Below are 23,173 nucleotides of genomic sequence, written 5' to 3'. Positions count from 1 at the left end.
TTTCACAAAACATTATATTTAGCAGCAGTTGTCAGCACTGATAATATGAAATGTATCTTGAGACCAAATCAGCATATTGGCATAATTTCTTAAGGATCATGAGACACTGAAAACTGGAGGAATGACTCCTAAAAATTCAGCTTTGCCATCACAAGAATAAATTACGTTGTATTATAAAACAGTTTAAAAATGACCCCAAACTTTAAAAAAGTCGTGTACATTTGCATGTCATTAGTTTAAAAGAGAGCTTGATAAGGGAGAAGAAAAAGTTAATGTGGTCTGAATGGGTTCATGTGTACTCACTTCTTAAAGCCATACACTTCTAGTGTATAATATGTACAGAGTTACAAAGATGAACGTGACTCATACTGCTCTGTGGTATATCATGTATGAAAATAATTTCACTACATGTACAAGCACAATGTGTAAGATGGAAAACTATATTTTTTCTTGATTGTTACAGTATGTCTGTTGAATGATGACTAGTAAATATCATCTGTACAAAATGATCTGTGAGCTCTAATTCATTCTGGCATGTATTTTTATGATACTAAAAATGAAACTAGCTCTAGCTTCATCTAATCTTTATGTATTTTATCTGTTTTCTTTTTTATTTATTATACAATTAACAAAAGCAAAAAGGCCTCTAACACTAGCTTGCTCTATTCTTTTTTTGCTAAGTGTAGTGCATTAAGCTAACTGAGACTTGTTATAGCACTTGCATATCATTGCTCTTTTGTTGATTCTGATTGCTTCCATCGTCTACTCATTTGTAAGTCACACAAAGGCCTAATCTAATTCCCACTCTGTTGATCAGTATTGGACATATGTCCTGTTCTGATGCCAGTAATGTTACTTATCCAGTTCATATATTTGGATATACGGGTGTATATGCCATACTTTCCCTCTTTAGCGCACTCCTCGCCCCAGCTGACGATTCCCGTGAGGAACCATGTGTTCTGATAGTGGGTGGCATGGGGTCCGCCGCTGTCCCCCTGACAGGAATCCATGTGTATCGTACTGTAACCAGCACAGAACATGAAGCGGGAGATGGTGTCGGTGCTGCTGCCTTTACACTCCGTCCGGTCCACGTAGGGGAGCTCTACTTTCTGAAGTGTTTTAGATTCCATGCCCCCGTACCGTAGCCTCCCCCAGCCACTCACCAGGGAGTTTTCTGCACTCCTAAGCAAGTTCTCTGTGAAGTCCTTAGAGCCCAGGCAGATGGGCAGGGCGTAGTCAGAGAATTTGGCGGGTCCCTTGAGCTTTAACAGGGCGATGTCATGATTGTAAAGACTCCGTTGAGAGTTGTAACTTGGATGGATATGGTACTCCTCTATGCCGTGGTCACTCTCTCTTCCCTCATTCTTTGACACATCATGCTCCCCTATAGAAACATAGCACCAGAAATATAGCAACTCATTGCCAGTATGTGTGAGATCACATCACATGGATCTGGAATACATAACTGTAGATTTTTAAGAGACAGTGAAATTAAAAATAAAATAATACATTTTATATACCATTCACCGTTATATACTATAACCAAATAGCAATAACCACCATGTGTAGTTCTCACCCAATCTGATGAAGAAAGATCCCACCTTTCCTTCAACACAGTGGGCAGCTGTAATGACCCATTCATCACTGAGGAGAGAGCCGCCACAAAATGCAATCTTATTCACCTTTTCCATAAAAACCACCTGCCAACATGACAAAGAAAAAACAAATTAAATTTAAATTTCCCTCAAGAGTTCCGATACTACAGTTTTTATTGTAATGTACTGTTTTATTGTAAGGTTCTGTGGATTTTTTGAAGATTATACCAGCCTTGCTTCATTCGCTTCATATGAATCTTTTATTTGGACACACAATTCATCACTTCACCTACCTGCCATGGAATCTCCCCTGGTGTTGCCTCGCTTCCTCCTACAATACGATGGTCAGTGTTGGGGGGCTGAGTGGGAAAGAATGAGGTGATGTTTTCCAGTGTAAGCTGAGGTGTGCTAGTCCCGTTCACATCAGGAAGATCTGTAGGACTGGACTCTGTTGTATTGATGTGATTGAGAGAGAGATTTTGATTCCCATTCTCGGTACTGATAAGAGACCTTGTCTTAAGTGTTTCAGCAATATTCGCTCCAAGACGTCCACATGGGTACTGCCCTAAAGCATAAATGAAATTCCTTGGATGAAAATAGTATTGAAAATATGCTACTGCAAAGGAAAAAAAGTCATACTGCACAATTTAAGAACAGCTTTGAGCTATTAGCTATGAGAAATACAGTGTACATCCTGGCTTAATGCAGATAAATTGCATGTAATAAGTGGGAATAGGATGATAGTACCTGTAGGTTCACAAGTCCTGCCATCCAGAGCCAGTCTGTAACCCCTGGCACAGTCACACACTGCACCATAAATTTTATCCACAGTGCAGAAGTGCATGCAGCCTCCATTATTTACTTTACACTGTTTTGCCATTTCTGTACCAGCACAACCCATCAAAGACGAAATAAGGTTTTAGTAGAGGAAAACTTAAAGCAAACAAGGTTAAAAATTACTTTTTGACAAAGTACTAATGCACAGATATTTGTACACATAAAATAAATAAATAAATCATAAACAATTAGTTTATCATTTATTTGATATAAAATTATGATATTTAAATTCATTTCATGATTGTTTTTATGATCTGTGTCTATATGTGTGTGTGTGTGTGTGTGTGTGTGTGTGTGCTCTTGTTTTTGTGACATATTAGGACTCAACTCTGTATAATGACATGGGTATGACACAGGTATTAAAAGGAGAGGGTGACTTATGAGGACATAACCCATGTCCCCATTTTTCAAAACGCTTATAAACCATACAGAATGAGTTTTTTTGAGAAAGTAAAAATGCACAAAGTGTACTGTGAGGGTTAGGTTTAGGTGTAGGGTTGGTGTAGGGCCATAGAATATACAGTTTGTACAGTATAAAAACCATTACGCCTATGAGATGTCCCCACTTTTTACAAAAACAAAGTGTGTGTGTGTGTCTATGTGTATCTTTAAACTTGATAAAATTCAACTTTAAAAATATTCAAATCAGAATAAACTTAAAAATACACAATTCAAAAAAGAAAAAAAAAGAAAATTAAAACAAAATATTTTGGTATATTTGTGAAAAAAATTTATGAACTAGAAGATATAATATGAAAACATTTGTCATATATTTTCTTTAAACAACATATTTTAATGTTTCACATAACAATCACTGACTTCCTCACTCTTAATAGTTAATGTGAGGATCGTGGATCTTACCTAACTCACAGTTCTTCCCACTAAAGCGTGCTGGACACCAGCAGGTGTATGTGTTCATCCCATCCTCACATTTCCCTCCATTCTGACAGGGAGATGACTGACACTGGTCTCCATCTGAAAGGAGAAGAGGCCATGATCATTATATTATGAATAAATCCTGTAATGTTAACTTGATGTAAAATTATCAGAAACTTTATGGACAAATTAGAAAGAACAGAAAGGTACAAACAACTACAGAAAGATTTATAATGTTCAATATGATACATGCTTCAGAAAGAATATTTATGCTCACCCATATAAGTGATCCAGAATTTCATCTGAAACAGAGATTGGAAAGTTTTAAACTCGCAAACAGAGTCCTAAAACATTTCTATGAGATAAACATGTGCTTATGCAACTCACGGTTTTTTCCTGGTCTTCAAAAACCTCTCTGGCCTCCTCTAGACTGCAGCGTTCTTCATAACATTCCCTCTCCAAATTATCCTTCATCATCTCCTCTAATCTACCTGTGTTATAGCGTTTCTGTCTCTTTAAAAGAGAGCCTGCCAGATCCATCGGCAGAAACACTGAAGCTACATGCACAAAAGAGACATGCTGAAAAATCACAAAACGCCATGGTCTTTTTCTAGGACACAGATAATATAGTTTGACAAGCATTGAAGATTTGGCAAGGAAATATTGTTTTACTTTGAAAGGCTTTTTATGTTGAGCTTGAACAGTGATTGAACAATGATTGATTTTTATTTTCCTTTATGTTCTCTCACAACACAAACCATGAAAATTCTTCTTGTCTCAATCAGTTTCTCTATGTATTAACTATAATTGGTCTATGTTTTCACATTCCATAAGAGTGCATGTAAAAAAACAAATACTCAGACTTTGATCATTAGAACAGATTTTACACTGACCAGGTCAAACTGAGAATTTTGACAATTCAATGTTTCATTCTAAAAATGTGTGCGTTAAAAACAGTGATTTCCAGAAACATACACAGATGGGTTAAGATAGATGAATGTTAACTTACCTTCAGAAGAAAGCCAGGTTTCTAGCAGCAAACTGCATATCAAAATAATGGGATAAATCTTCACCATTTTCTCTGTGATTTTTCCCTTCAGGCAGAAATCTTTCCCAACTGTCTAAATACCTTCATGTTCCGCTCCAAAGTTCAGTACATACGTGTTTGCACTTCATGCAAACAGATATCTCATTGGGTGAATGGTTTTGTCTGCACCTGCAGTGTTTGTGGGTCTTTGTCCTGCATATTTATTGCATTTGTCATACTGGTGCCACTGAAATAGTTTTATTTGATGTAATGTGTGGTTTTATGAGAAAACATCACAATGTTTGAATAGTGCATTTGATGTCACTTCAGACTTCATAATGTAGCAGTATCAATATACATGTGGATTATGCAATTCTTGAGGATGATTTATATGTGCATGGATACCCATACCCATGTCTGATTCATTTCAGTCTTTTAATTTATTTCTGCTGAGTCAGAGAACTCGATTCAGACTTGGGACCCTGCAAATATTGACAAGACTTGACTGACTAATACTGCCCTCTTAACAGACCTTACATGGCTGCTAAGCAAGTTAATCCTTTAGTGATTCAATGTGAATAAACCAACATAAGCTTCCCAACAGAAACTGTGAATTTCTGTTTGACAGTATTTAGTACTAAACATTTAAGGAACTGGACAGATCTAAAACTAAAAGGGAAGAATTTAATTATTTATAGTGCTCATATCCGACAATATACTTGCTGCATCATTTTTATGTAACAAGATTTGTGACTCTGTGGCAGTCAAACAGGAAGTTTAAACTACTACATAATTAATGCTGCTCTTGAAGGGTGGAATGAAGTGGAAATTACAATGACATTCAGGGGTTCAAATAGTCGATATTGTTTTTATATGGCATTACTATAGGATTCATTTTGCTCCAACAAGAGTATTTTCATGCTATGGCTAACTCCTAAGATGAATTCATTTCTCAGCAGAACGCAACTGCAGCAGTCCAAAATTTGATAGGCTTAGTTATTAATATTGTAGTAATCATCACCCTTAACGCAAAATGTAACAAACAACTATTTTTGCTAAATAAAGCAAATATAACCAAAGTCCCTTTATTCTAAAGTCTTCAAAATAGCATAAATGATAGCAAACTAACGAGTCCATCACCTGTTGAAATAATACAGGCATTTTTGTTCAATCTTGAAACCATTGTTTAACAGATTGTCTTACTTATTATGGTTATATTTTAAACTTACTGACTTGTAGCTACAGCTACATTTGTGGTATATTCAGCTAATTAATGACTTTGCATAGATGCTCTAGGCTATGTCAGGGGTGTCAAACTCAATTCCTGGAGGGCCGGAGCCCAGAGATTAGATTCAACCCTAATTAAACACACCTGATCCAACTAATCAAATCCTTCAGGCTTATGTGAAAACTGCATGGTAAGTGTGTTGGACCAGGGTTGGAACTAAACGAAGTGCTCTGCCCTCAAGGAATTGAGCATGACACCACTGCTCTACGTCACGTTTGTCACCTCGAGAGTAGCCTTTTCTGATGACTGGAGCGTCATCGGAGGGCGACGTCACACGTCACGTGGTGAAGTTTGGGACTGGGCTCCACAACGTGACCTCAATAGTTGCGTAGCGGGGGTTGATACACCGCCATGTGGTCTGATTGATGTGTCAAAGCACATCATGAGCGCTCGACTTGTAATCTTGCTCACCGCAAACTGAACGACGCTGAAACAGCTGGGCAAGTGGCCTTTTACATTTTTATTTAATCCTTTTACAATTTTTCACGCCTTGCTTACCTGCCTTGTTGTTGTCATATGAAACAAAGCGCAATGCACACCTGTCAGAGAAGATAATAACGACCAGCAAACGGTAAGGATTCAGAAATAACATCCACTGCGTTAAATGCATCTAATTAAACCTCTTATTAAAGTTATTTGGTTTATTTGATACGTTGATTGGAAAGGAATACAAAAACTGGTTTATGCTGAACGCCATGTATTCTTTGATTTAAAATACATGAAAACATAATTTAAAGACACGATACAATGGGAAACCGTTATAAACCGCGCTCTGGTTCCTTTAAGGGGGGTTGGCCACTGTTTAATAGAAGAGCCAGTTTTAAATGATCGGACCGATTTGGTGTGAGTTATCACCTGGAATTCTTCATCAAAACTGGGATCTATGAGCGGGAAAGCATTACTAAAGACGAAAGAAGACAAGGATGCAACCAAGGGTAAGACATCACATGTATAATTTTGCATAAACCTTTTTTCCTCTATTGATGTTAATGTGGTTGTTTATGATTCTGCAAAAAGGGCGCACGATCTGGTTACGCAGACGTTTACAATTAATGGCCCGATGTTAAGCATCGCACGGAAAATCATTTAAAAAATTGATTTCCTCGGCGGTGGTATACCCACCGATCTGTTAGGTCTCTACAAAGAATAACTTAACATGAAACTATGTAAATATGGCGTTTAAGCTTATAGGTATGTGTGAACAACAAGTGTGATGTTTATTTTGTGATCATTTCTGCGGTGGCGCGGTCACTTTAAATCTACTGTAACAACCAAGTGCGCTTCACGAGAAGCAAAAATAGCTTTCCACTCTTCTCACATTTTACATCAAAACAACAAGCGCTTTAATTTAAAACACGTTCTTTAGTTTAAACGTGTTGATAGCAAGAAAAGTGTTAAGTGTGCATTTTATTTCCTTTTCTGGAACGTGTCAGGCGCTCTCCGCGCTTCAGTTCACGGATGTAGGCTGGGTACCTATTGCCATGGAGACAAAGAGGCGGAGAGGCTGCCTCATTAAAAATACATAGCATGCTGTATAAAGCAGATGTATTCTGTTTTTAGTGTCTACAGTGGTTCTTTCAATGGACATAAATTGCGTAACATTTTATATAAAGTCAACAAGCATTAATATTGCACGCTGTTTTTAGTAATATGTTCTAACGTGTGTTGTGTGGTTAGGAAATATAAAATAGCTGTCCACAAACCCTGAGAGGGAGTATATATAGTTGTGCAGAGGATTAGGTTTGATTAAGTTGTTACAGGGAAAACTCATTAAAGTTTAATATGTCATGGAAAATTGAGGAACAGTCTTCACATCTACACTGAGGCCATATAAAATAAGGTGTCATTAAAAAGATACAGCTTTAAATTATGTTTAATAGACGTGGGGATTCAGCTTAAACAAGAGATTAAGCTTCTTTGGAGTTTTAATTGAACGTTTAGAACACCTTCATGAAGTGTTTAATTCTGGTCACTGTATGTCACCACTGTGTTATAATAACATGATTTAATATAATAGTGTCCTTCAAAGATACATCATACGCTGTGATGTTGATAATAAAACTGATTTGTCATGTTGAAGCCTCAGTGATTTACACTTTGAAACCTCATAAAAGTGTCAGTCACAAAACTTTATCATATGTAATTCTTCACACCACATGTGTAAACAAGACTGCTCCAGAACAATCTATATGGCTAATAATTAGATATAATACTATAAAAATAATACAAAAATATATATAAAATATTTGCCAATATGTTAAAATGTAATAAAACATAAATATAAAATAAAAAAAATAATTAAAGACTTGAATAGTTTATGAAACCTTGACTGTCTTAGAAAGCCTGATACTTTCATTTGTTTCTGTGTGCAGCTTAGTCATTCATTCGTTTAACGTATGTTCGTCATTTTTGAAAACATGACATGACAGTATAACTAACAGTATAGAAGAAAATAGTATAGCTTTCACTGAATCCATAGCTTTACCACCAGATGTCAATATCATCTTTCTAAACTCATTTGGGCCGTTTCTCAAAAGGATGGCTGCATCCTGAGATCGCGTTTGTCGGATGCGTAAGTCATAAAGAAGATTTTATTTTAGAATATTAAGTTATACATTTTACCCTTTATTCTTAATTAAGCGTAAAGTGTTGTAATATGTGTATGACTCGCGAATGTAATGCTCAGTTAACTTAATAAACCAGGCTTGATAACGTATGCAGCCTGCAAATGCAACTTTTAAAGGATGCAGCCTTCCTTTTGAGAAACGGCCTTGGTCTCTCTTTATGGCATTCGGCCTCCCGCTGTGTGCGCGTGCGTGCGTGCGTGTGTGTGTACGTGCACGCTCGCATGACTCATTATGGTGTAAAAAATGATGTCTAGGTTATATTATGTCATAGCATAATTTTTCCTAATACCTGTTGTTCTGTCATTATGTTTAAGTATACACCGTTCAAGATGGCAAGGAGTACATTCTATTGCGGACGGAGTCAACTCAGTCTCTTGCTGTAGATAAGAAAGGAAACTCAGCCTTTCATAGTAAATGTCAGGAGCTCTTTTGCTGTCCATTCTGGAAACTCTTCGCTCTAAAGAAAAAAGAAAATACCGAAGGTTTGTCGAGATGAGAAGTTTATCAGTTCTGCCTGACGAGCACTTTTGTTAATTTCACACATGACAACAAAGACGTTTGTCATTGTTTTTTATCATCGAGAACAAAAACACCGAACTAACACTCCGGAAATAGCATGCATTGTAAATGTTTTACATGGACCCTTCTCACAGACTGTGACGACGCATTTCCACAGTTAATAACGTCACAAATCTAGTAAAGTTTCTCATTTTTACAGTATGACTCTATGCTGTGTTATATTACCCTGGCATTAAAACTAGTTAACGGTGTTGGGCGAGATTTTCTAACGCACAGGGAGTGGCGGGAAATTTGAAATCTTTGTCTTCTGGCCAACATTAAAACTACTGATATTTTTCCATCTTTTGTGAAGTCATAGAAACGCTGTCCTTTTTTTCTTTTGCTATTGGAGCAAGTGGAGATGCAAAATTATATTTGTTGTTGCAGTCTACCATTCACCTCTATAAAAGTTAGGTCCACTTTTGAGAAACCCGGAAATGTGAGAAGTGTCCATTGCAACACATGCTATTATTTCAATGCACAAGTGCTGTTATGATTTTTAAATAACTGAATAGTAAGGGCATGTTAAGTACGCCTTCAAGTCTGGCCCACACAGTTAATTGTTACTTTTGCATGTTAAGCCATAGTTACACCATAGACTGTATAAAAAGGTTTACACCGACTGTATTCAAACCCAACTCCGTTTCATTGCACTTCAGTAACGCTTGGATGTAATTATGAACCTAATGGTCCCTCTAAGCCCATTTTAACGTCTTTTTACACCATCTAGTGGCGCTCTTTGGGATCAGCTTCATCAGGGTGGGGTTGTTGTTTTTACTCGAAAGGTGGCTGAAAACAGAAGCATAAAACTAAAGTATTTTCTAACCTTTTTAAGAAAAATAGACTTACATTTAGCCAAACTAAATCTGTTGTGATCATATTAATATGTTTGAATTGTCCAAAATGTTTAGTTAATTGTTAATGGGTATTGTGCTTTTGTTCAACAGTCATTAAAATAAAGCAATTTTGAGACATCCTTTCTCATAATTACAAGATTTTAGATAGCCTAGACCATGAGGTTTAATAGCCCTAATAAATTAGATTATTTATATTATTGCCTGTCTAATTAAATTCAGATCCTAACAGAGACTATATATTTGTTAATAGCAGCATAGAAAATATAGAATGCTGAAAATAAAAAGTGCTCCAGCTCAGGGTCCCTTATCTGTAAAGACATCAAGAATTGATAGAAGTCACAATTGCTAGAGATTAAATGTGGATGAGCAGAGACTGCATACGCATAACAGGATTACATAAAACACTTGCGTATATAAGAGTGACTTTGACAGGATCTTAAACTCACATTAGATTAATTGCATTAGGTGAGCAGTAAAATATGCTTGGTCGTGTCACATGTTAGCCCAACACATAACAGGAAGGAGGGCCAGTCTAATTTGATTCCCCCGTTTGAGAAAAAGCCCTGTTTCCTCATTATGCCAATATCTCATTAGTCCCTCTCTGAACATGTAGCTGGTTGGTTCTGCTTTTCTGGACTGTTCCCTAAACTGTGCATGGTTTTCAGAGCTTGTAGACCAGCCAGATTTCTAACACTTTTATTACCAAGAATAATATTTAGAAGCAGGACTTTTTATCCAAATGTGTTTTATTTATTGCCCTGTTATTTTTCATGATGCTGCCTTGGCAACAATAATACTGTAATTTGATATATACTTTTAAGTAAATCCTCAGGTTTGTGATGAGAATTAATTTATCTCAAATGTTTGAAAGTTTTTGCTCTCTCTTCTCTCTTTAGCTTCTTGCTGTGAATGACTCTGAAGAGAATGTGAGAGTTGGCAGTATCAAAGATGCATCTGATGAATCATTGATAAGGCGCCCTAAACACATAGAGGTCTGTCAATAATAGCCGATAATGATCTGCTATGATCACCAAGCTGTGCTCTTTTAATGGACAGAATACTCATGAGAATTAGTTGAAAGTTCGCAACGCCCTTTTTCTTGCTTTGCATGCTGTGAAGAAGTGCTAAAGAATAAAAGCCTTCTTTGGATTTTATCTGAGAGTAGCATGGCGTTTCCCTTGAGAAGATCTGTATCAGGTACACTTTTAGATATCTGTAGATATCCAATCCTAAGGGCTTTCTTAATAGGAGCTAGGCAGATGAATGAGGTATAGACATTTATAAGCTGATAATGGCATGTTTGAGTGGTTGAAGGGATTTGTTTGTAACTAACAGAGGCGTGGGGTTTTAGTGCTGTCCGTGGTTCTGAAATTCACCTGTGGTGCTGAAATTCATCTTAAGTGGGTCGCAAGAGTCTTGAAATATATATTTGTTTATATATTTTTCTGGATTATATATGTTATAAGTTGGCACCATCCATCCTTATATACTGTAAAAATATTTTGTCTAAATAATGTGCTTATGGTAATATTTAAATTAATTGTATTTGGATTGAGTGAAAAATATGATTTTATATGACTGAATTAATGTTTATAGGTTAATGGTTAATTAAAAATAATGTAAAAATCTGTAAAATAATTAATGACAGGTTACTTTACCATATACAGTAAGAGTATTTTAAATACTTTATATATTTTTAAGTGTAAAATTACTGTAGACATATATTTTTAATATTTCTATTTGTAAATATATTAATTACCTTTTTTTGCAGACAAAAAACTTATATTTAACTAAACAATAATTAATGTTTTCTTGCATTATTTTAGTGACCTGTATGCTTTATGTTTATGTTATTGTTTAGCTGCTGAAAAGGCAAATATTTTAATGAATTTTAAGCAGCTATGGCCTTGTTTTGTCTGTTTCCAGTACTGCAGTAACAAAATGATTTAAATACCACAAATTAGTGTGTAAATTACTACAAACTATACAGTATAGATATAGAGTTGTAGGAACTGTAAAATGTGATTTTTACAGTAAAGTTCTGTCAACCACAGTCCCCCCCCCCCCTATTTAATTTAACAAAAAAAAAAATTACAGTGTAATTCTACAACTCCATACAAAACATGTATGACAGTAAAAGGACTACTAATGAGGTAGATTATGTGTGCCAAAAAGGCCACTCCTCATTTCAGGAGGCTCTAATGTTGCCTGTTTATACACGGCGGCTTGTTGAAGACCACAGTCACGTCTCTCGGGCTGTCTGTCACCATGTAGCCGCTGAAGCTGTGCTGCTGCAGGAGCCACTGCGAGGAGGACGAGCTGCTGCTGCAATCCAGCCCAGTATCGAAAAGAGAGCAATCTGGAAGCTCCGCACTAGTGGATTTGGATATTTTTCCTTCTTGGATCGACTTGCTGACACCTGAGTTCAGATGTTGTTTCCTACGCCTCTGAATAACCATATTTTGGGCGGTCTTGGGGAACGGGGACAGGGAATCTGTTGAGTACCTATGCAGATCTCCAATGCTGAAAACATGAGCACATCTGCAGGGGAAGTCGATTAATCCACTCAACTTCAATTAAAGGCTGCGTTATTGAAAGGCGGGGACCTCTTGCTCACTATTTTCCGACACAATTCCCCCTCTCTCTCTCTCTTTCCTCTCTCTGTTTCTTACATGAAGACAATAATTAATTATTTCCAAATCCGCGGTGTGTTAACAGGTGCTCATTTTTTGAATCAGCGGATGGTTTATTAAAGCTTTGGATCATGGCACAATGGCACGCGTTTCTCTCTCCCACAAACGCGCAACAAAAAGGCAACGTTTTCTAGAAGACCGTTTTTTCCCCCGGAGAGAAGAGGAGCTGCTGTCCGGGATCTACTGCACCATGTCATGGCACAACAGCCGATGCTGAATGAAGCGGCTGTAAAGGATTCAACCCAAGAGATTTGTCAATAGGAAAAATATGCTCAATCCTTGTGGGGACAACAGCGGACTTCTGAAATGACCATTACACAGTCCCTCATGGAGTATTGATTTTTTCTTCCTCCGTGACAATGTTCTGAGCACACAGGACTTTAACATACACAACATATGGTCATTTTTAATCTGGGACGCGTCGCCACTACAAAACGCCAAACTGGCTACAGCCGCAGCGATCGCCAGCTCCCTCATTCGGCAGAAGAGGCAGGCGAGGGAGCGCGAGAAAGCCAATGCCAACCGCTGCGCCAGCAGCCCCAATAAGAGCATAGGGAACTGCGAGAAGCCCAGCAGGCTCAACTTATTCTCTCGCGTCAAACTCTTCGGCTCGAAGAAACGCAAGAGAAGGCGGCCAGGTCTGATGTTATGTGTGTTCTTTTTAGCAGACTTTACTCAGATAGCCATGTCCATCAACCATCTTCATCATCCCCCATCATCATCATCGTCACAGTTGACTGTGTTAAGAAATTGGGACTGCACTTTAACTCATTCCATTCAAAAGAGTCTGAACTGTATACTAAGATCCGCTGCGCAGAGTAACAAGGATTTCACAGTTAACTGCTTTTGAGCACTGGCTTCTCTCTGAACTAGAGCTGATGTTGCAATATTACCAGGGCACACAGCTCATCACTTGTTCTACACTAGATATCATGCAGTCTACGCAGTCTGAATCAGAGACTGGGCTAAACAGATCTGTGGCACTCTTTAGGTTACGTTGACTTGAATTAGATGGATTTTTATCGCTACTATTGGGTAGTTTGTTAGTATGAGCACTGGCTTGTCTTGAACATATTCAGTGTTTTGTTTACTTCTTATTCTGCAATAAATGTGGATCTTGTTTATGAATGAATTTCTGGTTGGTACAGTCTTGGAAATTAAGGTTCCAAAAGGGTGTGTTCACAGTAATATCATAAAAGAACCATTTTGGTCTCCCAAAAAACCTTTTAGTGCACAGTTCTTAAATCACATTTTTCTTAGTGTAAAGTACTTTTTAGTAATGTAAAGAACCTTTTGTGCAATGAGAAGTTTCTATGGATGTTAAAGGATCTTCATGAATCACTAAAGTCAATAAAGAACCTTTATTTTTAAATTGTAGGTTGAGGCAGATGTGAACTTGGGATGTTAAAAAAAATTAATAAATATAATATATATTATTTATTTTCAATGCTATATTTAAAAATGCATTAAAATATTTCCAAATATTTGCTGGTGTATTCATGCTCAGAGCTTTGAAAACACAGTACAATATAGTACAAATAGTGCACAACCATATAAAAATTTGAAATATTATTAATAATAGTAAAATAAATAATAGAAAAAAATATTATTTCATATTTAAAACTTGACTACCTTGCTTCACATCTATTAAAGTTATTCTAAGGGTCAGGTCAGATAGAAATACATCTTTAAGGAAACAACTGCAGGTGGATAAAAAGCCTTTTTTTTTTTTTTACAGCATCATCAAATACCAATATCACAGAATGTGAACAATGTGATTTGTTTTCTTGTTTCTCTCTCTATCTCTTTTGCATTTTCTATTGTATACAATGAGGAAATCTAGTTTTGCAACTCATAAATTCAAAGCTGTTTACCGGAATCAGGATATTACTGAAATGCATATTATATAAACCATAGTTATCCATCACCTCAACACTGAGGCATGCTTGGTAAATGCCTGGGTCCTGTTGGCACCAGCACTCACTATGTTTTCACAATTCACATTTTATGCTCACCCCATATAATCTGCTATTGCACACCCTCCCTTTTCCCCCATCCTCCTAAATTGTGTTGTCTCAATTCCACAGAGCCTCAGCTCAAGGGGATAGTCACCAAGCTCTACAGTCGACAAGGCTTTCATCTACAACTCCAAGCTGATGGGACCATCGATGGTACAAAAGAGGAAGATAATAGCTATGGTCGGTTTACTACACGTAACATGTTTAAACACGACCATGCCGACATGCTTCTTTCTCATGGGTTCAATTCTGTTTTGTACTGTAATTTCACAGCTATTTTCAACCTCATCCCCGTTGGGCTGCGGGTGGTGGCTATACAGGGTGTCCAGACCAAGCTCTACCTGGCCATGAACAATGAAGGCTACCTGTACACCTCTGTAAGTATGATAGTCTCGTCATACACACATAAATAAATGCTCCAAAAGTTGGTTTTCACAGCAATGCCATAGAAGAACCATTTTGGGTTTCCCAAAGAACCTTGAGGTGAACAATTCTTAAAATATTTTTTTTTTCTGAAGAATTTTAATAATCTACAGAACCTTTTTCCAATATAAAGAACCTTCTGTACATGGAATGATTCCATGGATGTTAAAAGTTCTTTCTTGAAACTTCAATGCCAATAAAGAACCTTTTTTTATTTTTAAAAGTGTAGTTTTCTTTTTAAAAGTGAGTCCCTCCTACACACTGTGGGCTCTTCTGAGATCAGGGCAGTAGTAAACATCCCACATTTAATCTCTGCGGCTCTCATTGTAGTTAAATCTATGTCTTAGACTGCATCATGGATGCCGGTGGATCCGAGCAGTTAACTTAAAGGTTGCAGGTTGGATTCCAGACAGCGGGCGATCGATGAACTGAAGAGTTAATAAGATCCAACTCCTGCCCAAACACCATCTGCCTCTCTTATTTATAACAGCATTGCATCGTGATCATATTCAAAGAAGAGATAATGGCATATTTAGACATGCTAGTTAGCACCTCGCATTCACACAAGGATTCACACTTCATATAATTGCTTTGTATTTAAACTATCTATAGAATGCTTCTGGGATACAGTGCATCATCATACCCAAGGTTTTCCGCCCAATATCTACTCTGCAGTTTTTAAATAAGGAGAAATCACAATAATGCTCTAATGAATATTCTGTTTTATGAGTGCCTCCCTCGCCTCTTTCCTTTGATTAAATGTGCTGTGGCGAGATGAATAATTTAGTGCTGTGCCAATAAGTGCTTCTGTCAATTCAAAATGGACATTTTGAGGAGCATTGCTGGCATTAGAATGCTAAAGATTTGCAGTGACTTTTGAAAGTCTTGGCCAGATCTGTGCTTTCATAATGCAGAAACAGTTTACACTGTACCTTTGTATTTCAACTGTGTGTGTGGGTTCGCGTCTGACCGCCGGCCCACAGAAATTGACTCTTTTCACAGACTGTGATTCCACAGTTATTAACATTGGAAATCTAGCAACATTTTTTTTATATTTCCATTCCAAAATGTAATGTACATTTATAACTCTATACTTGGGTTATATTACCTTAGTATGAAATACAAGAAAACTAGTTAATGCTGCTTTCTAGGTGTTTTTAACAACAGCTGAGGAAATGACTGAGGAAATTGGACATCTCTTTTTTCTGATAAAATAAATCTCTCAATATCTCAGTCACAAACGCTATCGTGGATTGTTTTTCAAATGGGAACCCCAAAAAAAATATTATTTGTTCTTTCTTTCTAGTTTACCCAACTACACTGGGGGAAAAAATAGAATAATTTTCACTCAGAAATTGCTAGTAATTTTCACAAATAATTACAAAGAAATGCAAAGTAACACATTCAATTAAACATTAATTAGAATAGAATAACTGAAATAGTTTTATTTTGTATCTTATTCCAATAATTATTATTCACTCTTAAATATTTTTTTTTTACATTGTATGATGACTTTTGCTTCTAATAACACCAAAACTGTGATAAGGGTCCATACTCAAACTCTCACCCATGGTTGTGCTGGTATACACGTATCTCCTTGTTGATTTTGATGGGTTGTTTTCCCCAGAATGAATGTATTGATCTGCAGGAAGGAGTCAAAGTGTTGCAGGCCTCAGGAGTTTAATGGTAATCAATCTGCACCACAAACTAGAGCTGGGACGACGTTCTACCACCACGTTTAGTCCACTTATTACGCTTCCAGTCAGAGGAATTTACCTTCAGGTTCAAAGACAAGTCATGATGAGTTGATGTGTGATATCGACGAGGCTGGTCTGGACCATCTTCAACTCAAATTTGTCTGCGCTCGCTTTGTTTATCTCCCTACGAACTCACACACACACTTTTTTCTCTCTCTCTTATGCAAATACTCCTCCACAAACATGTACGAATATTGTTCTTCCCCTCATTCTCTCTGTCTCTTATGTCTCTGTTGTCTTTTCTGCCCATTTCTCTCTCACAGGAGCACTTCACACCAGAGTGCAAATTCAAAGAGTCCGTGTTTGAGAACTATTACGTGACCTACTCGTCAATGATTTATCGGCAGCAGCAGTCGGGCCGAGGCTGGTACCTGGGTCTCAACAAAGAGGGTCAAATCATGAAGGGCAACCACGTAAAGAAGACCAAGCCGGCTGCACACTTCATCCCCAAACCTCTTAAAGGTTTGTTCAAATGTCTTCTGCACCGATTGTCTGGCTGATGGCTTTCTAAAAATATCTCTTTTAGACTGAGGAGATATTGGCTGATAATAGTGCAAGCGTTGAAATAACTGGATGGCTTTCCTGCATGTCTCTGCATTTGTTTGGTGTTAAGGACAGAAACGTGCTCTTTGAAGAGATGAAAATGCAAATGTGTTGCAAATGCAAAGTTTGTCTTTAGACTGGTGTAATGATAAAAGACTTCCTAATCGTCGGGAAGAAGGAGGCGGGAACCGGCGGACAATCAACAACATTTTAATAAAGCAAAATAAACACAAAACAGCGCACCAGCCCCTCACGGACGACTGGTGCGCGCAAATAAAAACCAAAACACAACTAAAAGCCCAGGCCTGGTCCTCTCTCGTCCTTCACTGTCGTCGCTCCAGTTTTATATCCTTCCATCTCCTCCGTGGGCCTCGAGACCTATGGGTCGAACAGGTGTCGCTCATTTCCAATCACTCCACCGGCCTCGCTCCCATGTCCCTCGGCCCCGCCCCACTCGTCACAACTGGTTAAACCAGTGCAAGTGCCGTAAACATAACTTGCTAAGCAGATTTTGGTTGGGGTGCATTATATTAGCACTACATGTTTTATCAGCCATTTTAGAGTTTTGTTGTTGTTGTTTTAATTTATCAGCATTAATCTGTATTGGAACTTTAACTGTTCATGCTCATTTCCCCTCTTTTCGTTTAAGGGCCAGTTAAAGTTATTCTTAGTATATTATGTAATCTTAAAAATGTATATTCTCAAATTCTGTATATTATAATGTTGTGATGCTTAAATTCCCATGCAGCATTCAAAATTATTAATTTTAATTTCATTTTTTTATTTTATTTTTCATTCATTAAAGGAAAATACAATAGAATGTTAATATCAAAATAATTTTCTGCATTAACCAGAGAACTCCTAACTCTCAAAATTTCGCTCTCCCACTGAAGAGAAAATAGACCTTATCCAGTGCAGTTAACAGTAGAATTGTTTGTGGTACAACCTAGTGTGTTTATAATTAAGACAATATATTAAATTAATATGGTAAGAAACACAAGTTTGCAATACCAAGCAGCGAAACAAGCTGTTATATACAACTAAAAATAGCTGGAAGTGGATGACACCGGAAGCCAGACACATTCAATTTACAAATGACCGTACCCCCTTGTGCATTTTTTCCTACTTGAATTAAATTGGTGACTTTCTGTTTTGAAACTAGCTGAATCAGTGAGGAAAACTCCAGTGATGTACGTGAATCATAAGTGAAGCAACTGTAAGATGGCTAGACATTAGTCTGTTTTCAATGAGCATGGATGATTCATGCAATTAGATTTTAAATCAAGTTATGGTGTGTTCATGCAGCACAACATTATTTTTGCAAGCAGGTGTTTTTGTGTTGCATAGGGTACTTACTTGGAACTGGTTCAAATGAATTTCAGGATGTTCGTTTGTGACACACTGGAAGTTGTTAATTTCCATTTGATCGGAGTAGATTTTTTTGACCGAAATTGAGAATCATCTTTATGTATTAGTAATTTGGTATAAATTTTTTTTTTTGTAATTAAATTAATTTCATTTCTATTCATGTCTTTTTATTAAAAAAAAACAGGACTTTTAAAAGTCCTGGTGTCCTCTACAGACAGACAGACAGACTAAGTAGCATGACATTAATAAAATATAATTTGTCAAGAATTCTATTGTATTTTTTTTCTTATGCTCTAAACAATGTAATGACATGAAAAATGTCCCGGTAGTGAGGGTGATATGAGAATGCTGAGATGTTTTTGTCTGTTTTGAACCCTGGTTGTGTTGAAATACTTTGGTGGCTAAACCTTATGCGACGCCTGACCGGATGTGATGTATTAATCAAAACTAACAGCGTGAGGTGAGAAATACTATATATACAGTACAGACCAAAAGTTTGGAAACATTACTATTTTTTATGTTTTTGAAAGAAGTTTCTTCTGCTCATCAAGCCTGCATTTATTTGATCAAAAATACAGAAAAAATGTAATATTTTGATATATTATTACAATTTAAAATAATTGTTTTTAAATTTATTATACTTTAAATGATCATTTATTTCTGTGATGCAAAGCTGAATTTTTAGGATCATTATCACATGATCCTTTAGAAATCATTCTAATATGATGATTCATTAACAAAGTTCTGCTGCTTAATATTTTTTCAGAACATGTGATACTTTTTTAGGATACTTTGATGAATAAAAAGTAAAAAAAAAAAAAAAAAAGGACAAGCTATGTTTTTAAAATATAAATATTTTGTAATAACAATATACACTACTGGTCAGTAATTTGGGGTCAGTATTTTTTTTTTCTTTTTTTTTTATAAAATCAATACTTTTATTCAGCAAGGATGTGTTAAATTGATAAAAAGTGATAGTAAAGAAAATATATTATTAGAATACATATTATTTGAATTTTTTTTATTTTGAATAAATGCAGTTCTTTTTAACCTTTTATTCATCAAATATATTAGACAGCAGAACTGTTTCCAACACTCATAATAAATCAGAATATTAGAATGATTTCTAAATGATCATGTGATAGACTGGATGTTACATGTGACACTGAAGGCTGGAGTAATGATGCTGAAAATTCAGCTTTGCATCACAGGAATAAATTATTTTTTTTAAGTATATTCAAATAGAAAAATATTATTTTAAGTTGTAATAATATTTCACAATATTAAATTTTTTTCTGTATTTTTGATCAAATAAATGCAGGCTTGATGAGCAGAGGAAACTTTAAAAATAGTAATGTTTCCAAACTTTTGGTCTGTACTGTATATAAACTAAAACGTATATTTTAAACACTACTAAACGTAAATTTTAAACACTACTACTAAAATGAGCGGTTATGAATAATTAAACTAGAAATAATTATTATATTATCATTAAAGAATTTCTGTGGATCAGAAAACCAACTATATTTTACTTTCAGAAATCTTAATGGTCATTTGTTTTGTGTGGATATATTCACACATTCAATATTCAAACATTTTACCCTGGTGAATAAGTGGAGAATCATATTTTTTCTAGACGAGGTCATAAGAACCGTGTTCTGTCGATTTGTCCTACCCTGTCAGATTTTGCTACCTCCCATTAAAACAGTAGGTTGTACAATTCAACAACGAAAAATGCTACCTGTCATTTATTGTCTATTAATGTCTACACCTACCACAACCCTAAACCTACCCTTACAGTTATGTAAATACAGTAATTATGTGTTTTTCAGGCTTGTGGCAAGAAGGGATACAGCTACGACCAGAAACCAACAATAAATGTTTTTTTCTACCTATTAGATTGTGTTTCATTAACATCCACACCTACCCCAACCCTAAACCTATCCCTTACATTAATGTAAATACAGTATTTATTATTGTTCAGTGCGAGAAAAATGACGCAATATTGATGGCAGCATGCCTGACGCGTAGGATAAAATGTACATCTTTATCTATATTTAAAGTAATTCAATATGTTCCTACCTTTAATTTGCATTTAAAGCAACATTTGGCAACAGAATTACATTTCTGTTGTTCAAATATTTCTTCCTCAGGTACAATGTAATGTAACTCTTAAGGAACTGGAATGATTAAATTCCTTGTGATTCCTATCCCTAGCGCTGTGTAGACACTAATAGAAGTTATCCATGTACCTATAAAGAGACAAGCTTGCTATGACCTGAACATGAGACTCATGAGACCTGTTACTTGTGTCTCCCTCATATAGTTGCCATGTACAGGGAGCCGTCGCTCCATGACCTGACCGAGTTCTCCCGCTCCGGAAGTGGCACTCCAACCAAGAGCCGCAGCGCCTCGGCCATGCTCAACGGTGGCAAGACTCTGAGCCAGAACGAGTCAACATAACCGCAGGGCACAACTGCGGTCTGCTGCTGTACAGCTTCTGGACTCCACCATCAACTAAACAGCACAAACGCGTTTACAAGAGTGCAGTGAAAGCCTTAGCTGGTCCTAGCTAGTGTTTCCTGAAATCACTGTGATGAGAACACAAGTGCAAACCTACATCGTACAATCTTCTGCAGGTCAACCTCGTGAGACAAACAAACCAAGCCATCTTTCTGAAGTAGGGGTCTGCGGGTGATTCCCGTTTACATGTGTAGCATACAGAGCTGTGGTTTTCTTCTGTGGCATTCTCACAGAATCTTCTAGAACACCTACTTTTGTTTTTTGCTCCATTTCTTCCTAGGGATGCCAACTCCATAGTGCTAAGTCAACTACAACATGACAATAGCAGCTTGTGTGACCAATTTATCGGTATATAGAGACAGTTCCCAAAGGTTTATGGACATATGATACAAGTATTTCAGCTCAGCTTTTTTGATGCAGCGGTTCATTGTTGTGTGCTTTTTAGATGAGGCGTTTTGCTCCTCGCTTCTCTTTTTCTGTCTTTTCAGCTTCCTCCCCACACATTGTTATTCTGCAAATTAAACAGATTTAGAGTTTGGTCTGTCTGCACACCAAAGATGTCATTAGTCTCTTTGTATGGAGGTAAGTCAATTTGTGTAATTTCAGCTCCCCTCAGATGGTGGAGAAAACCGCAAGAGTGAATGTTATTTAGTCAGAGGAAATGTATTCAGAATAGAAGAAGGCTACTCGCTGTGCGTCCCAGCTTTTTGTCTGTTTATGACTTCCTTCACTTCCCCTCTAATTTGGGAACCCAGCAACTTCGAGAAGTTTCAAATAAAAAGAAATGTTTAAATTATTGGTTAATGCCAATCTGGTAAGACCCCCCCCCCCCCCCCCCCACACACACACACTTTTGGTAAAAAAAAGTGTATTGAAAACCAAGCAAGAGAAAGCTTGCATTGCCTTTACAGGGCTAAATCAGCATAAGTAAATAACTTTTGTGTGAAAATTAATTCTAAAGGTTCTTCTTTCTAGTCCTCTGTGGTCAGGCAGCAGCCCCTGTTTATAATTTTGAACAAAATCCTCTTCTGTTGTATGTTTGTATGTATGAAGTATATGTAATGCATGGGGGACAATGGACGCTGCATGTTATGTGGCTATGTACAGTATATTACCTACAATATGGAATCATGTGCTCAAATGGATACTGGAGTAAAATACAAATGTGTGTACATATATATATATATATATATATATATATATATATATATATATATGCATTTTATCCTGCTACCCGCCTGTTTATTATATGTTGTAAATTTAAGAAGCGGCACTGAATAAAATGTTTTGTATGTTCAGAGTGCTCATGATGATTGATTATGTGGTGTTTAGCCACTTTCGCTTTCAATGCACTTGTTAACGCTTCATCAAAACAGAGTCATTGTATGTTGTAAGTGACAGCACTGCTTTAAAATACAAACTTAAAATTTTACTAATACAGATCTTTAAAAATATATTTATTTGAATGAAGCATATTCTTACTGTTATAAAATACAAATGTAAAGATGTGAATTAAATATGTAATATTATAAAATACAATTTAATTAAATGTAATATAAAATATACACATTTTATGGAATTATAATGGTGTATAATTATGTACAATAAATTATGTTCAAATGATCTTGGGATATTTGTGTTTATGTATGTAATATTTAAAGATAAAAGGTTCCCTCCTTTATGTCAGATAGACTCCAAAACTCTTATAAAAATAAAATATCTCAAATAAAATGTAATTTTTATGAAAAATTTTATTTATTTTTTACATTATATTACATTTAAATAATAGTTAAAATAACCAAATGTGACCTTAGTTTTAAAGATATCTTACAATAAATGCAATTATTACATACCCTTCTGAAAAATGTATTCTGACTGTCTGTCATCAAGGCTGGCTGACTATATTATCGTTTGCATTTTTAATAACCTAATAGTTAATTAACAGTAGTTTGACATATACTGGGCTGAAGTTATTAGTAATATTGACTGACAGATATAATGACAACAGTAGCAAATAACTTTACATAAAAGGTGTTTTTAATTGAATGATGAACTTGTTCTGTTTGTCAGTGAAATTCTTCTGTGACATTCAGAACCTCTTAGGAACGTACTCATTGTGGCACCTCAGTGCATAAACAGTGGTGAATTCATCTGAATTTAAACCATAACTCATGAATAAACAT

At 36.2% G+C, this 23,173-nt stretch overlaps 2 protein-coding genes across 3 annotated transcripts; one reads left to right on the top strand and one right to left on the bottom strand.

Annotated features, from left to right (window-relative positions):
* Window positions 1-679: 679 nt before the first annotated feature.
* Window positions 680-4,474, bottom strand: LOC132127143 (coagulation factor IX-like). Its single transcript, XM_059538805.1, has 8 exons — window positions 4,318-4,474; window positions 3,696-3,865; window positions 3,586-3,610; window positions 3,294-3,407; window positions 2,343-2,477; window positions 1,889-2,160; window positions 1,577-1,700; window positions 680-1,384 (listed from the first exon to the last, which is right to left on the bottom strand). Exons 1-8 carry the CDS (start codon window positions 4,382-4,384, stop codon window positions 795-797), a joined length of 1,497 nt encoding a protein of 498 aa, XP_059394788.1. The 5' UTR covers window positions 4,385-4,474; the 3' UTR covers window positions 680-794.
* Window positions 4,475-5,797: 1,323 nt separating this feature from the next.
* On the top strand, window positions 5,798-21,794 carry LOC132127453 (fibroblast growth factor 13-like). 2 transcript variants are annotated; one of them, XM_059539336.1, is made up of 7 exons: window positions 5,798-6,194; window positions 6,410-6,558; window positions 8,565-8,732; window positions 14,446-14,556; window positions 14,650-14,753; window positions 16,820-17,018; window positions 20,794-21,794. In XM_059539336.1, exons 2-7 carry the CDS (start codon window positions 6,507-6,509, stop codon window positions 20,928-20,930), a joined length of 771 nt encoding a protein of 256 aa, XP_059395319.1. In that variant the 5' UTR covers window positions 5,798-6,194; window positions 6,410-6,506; the 3' UTR covers window positions 20,931-21,794. The 2 variants fall into 2 exon arrangements, with proteins under 2 accessions (XP_059395319.1, XP_059395318.1); XM_059539335.1 differs by lacking the exon at window positions 8,565-8,732.
* Window positions 21,795-23,173: the final 1,379 nt, after the last annotated feature.

The sequence above is a fragment of the Carassius carassius genome, chromosome 45 (genome assembly GCF_963082965.1).
Source record: "Carassius carassius chromosome 45, fCarCar2.1, whole genome shotgun sequence".
Lineage (NCBI taxonomy): Eukaryota > Metazoa > Chordata > Actinopteri > Cypriniformes > Cyprinidae > Carassius > Carassius carassius.
The sequence above is the reverse complement of the archived record's forward strand: the minus strand, read 5'-3'. Positions and strand labels throughout refer to the sequence as shown.

Bases quoted from the DNA above. Each gene is read 5' to 3' on its own strand.
- LOC132127143 (XM_059538805.1), bottom strand. From the start codon at position 4,384: ATGGTGAAGATTTATCCCATTATTTTGATATGCAGTTTGCTGCTAGAA. The intron at 3,866-4,317 runs GTAAGTTAACAT...TTGTGCATGTAG, and splicing joins AACCTGGCTTTCTTCTGAAG to CTTCAGTGTTTCTGCCGATG. The intron at 3,611-3,695 runs GTGAGTTGCATA...TCTCTGTTTCAG, and splicing joins TTGAAGACCAGGAAAAAACC to ATGAAATTCTGGATCACTTA.
- LOC132127453 (XM_059539336.1), top strand. From the start codon at position 6,507: ATGAGCGGGAAAGCATTACTAAAGACGAAAGAAGACAAGGATGCAACC. The intron at 8,733-14,445 runs GTTTGTCGAGAT...TCAATTCCACAG, and splicing joins GAAAAAAGAAAATACCGAAG to AGCCTCAGCTCAAGGGGATA. The intron at 14,557-14,649 runs GTCGGTTTACTA...GTAATTTCACAG, and splicing joins AGAGGAAGATAATAGCTATG to CTATTTTCAACCTCATCCCC.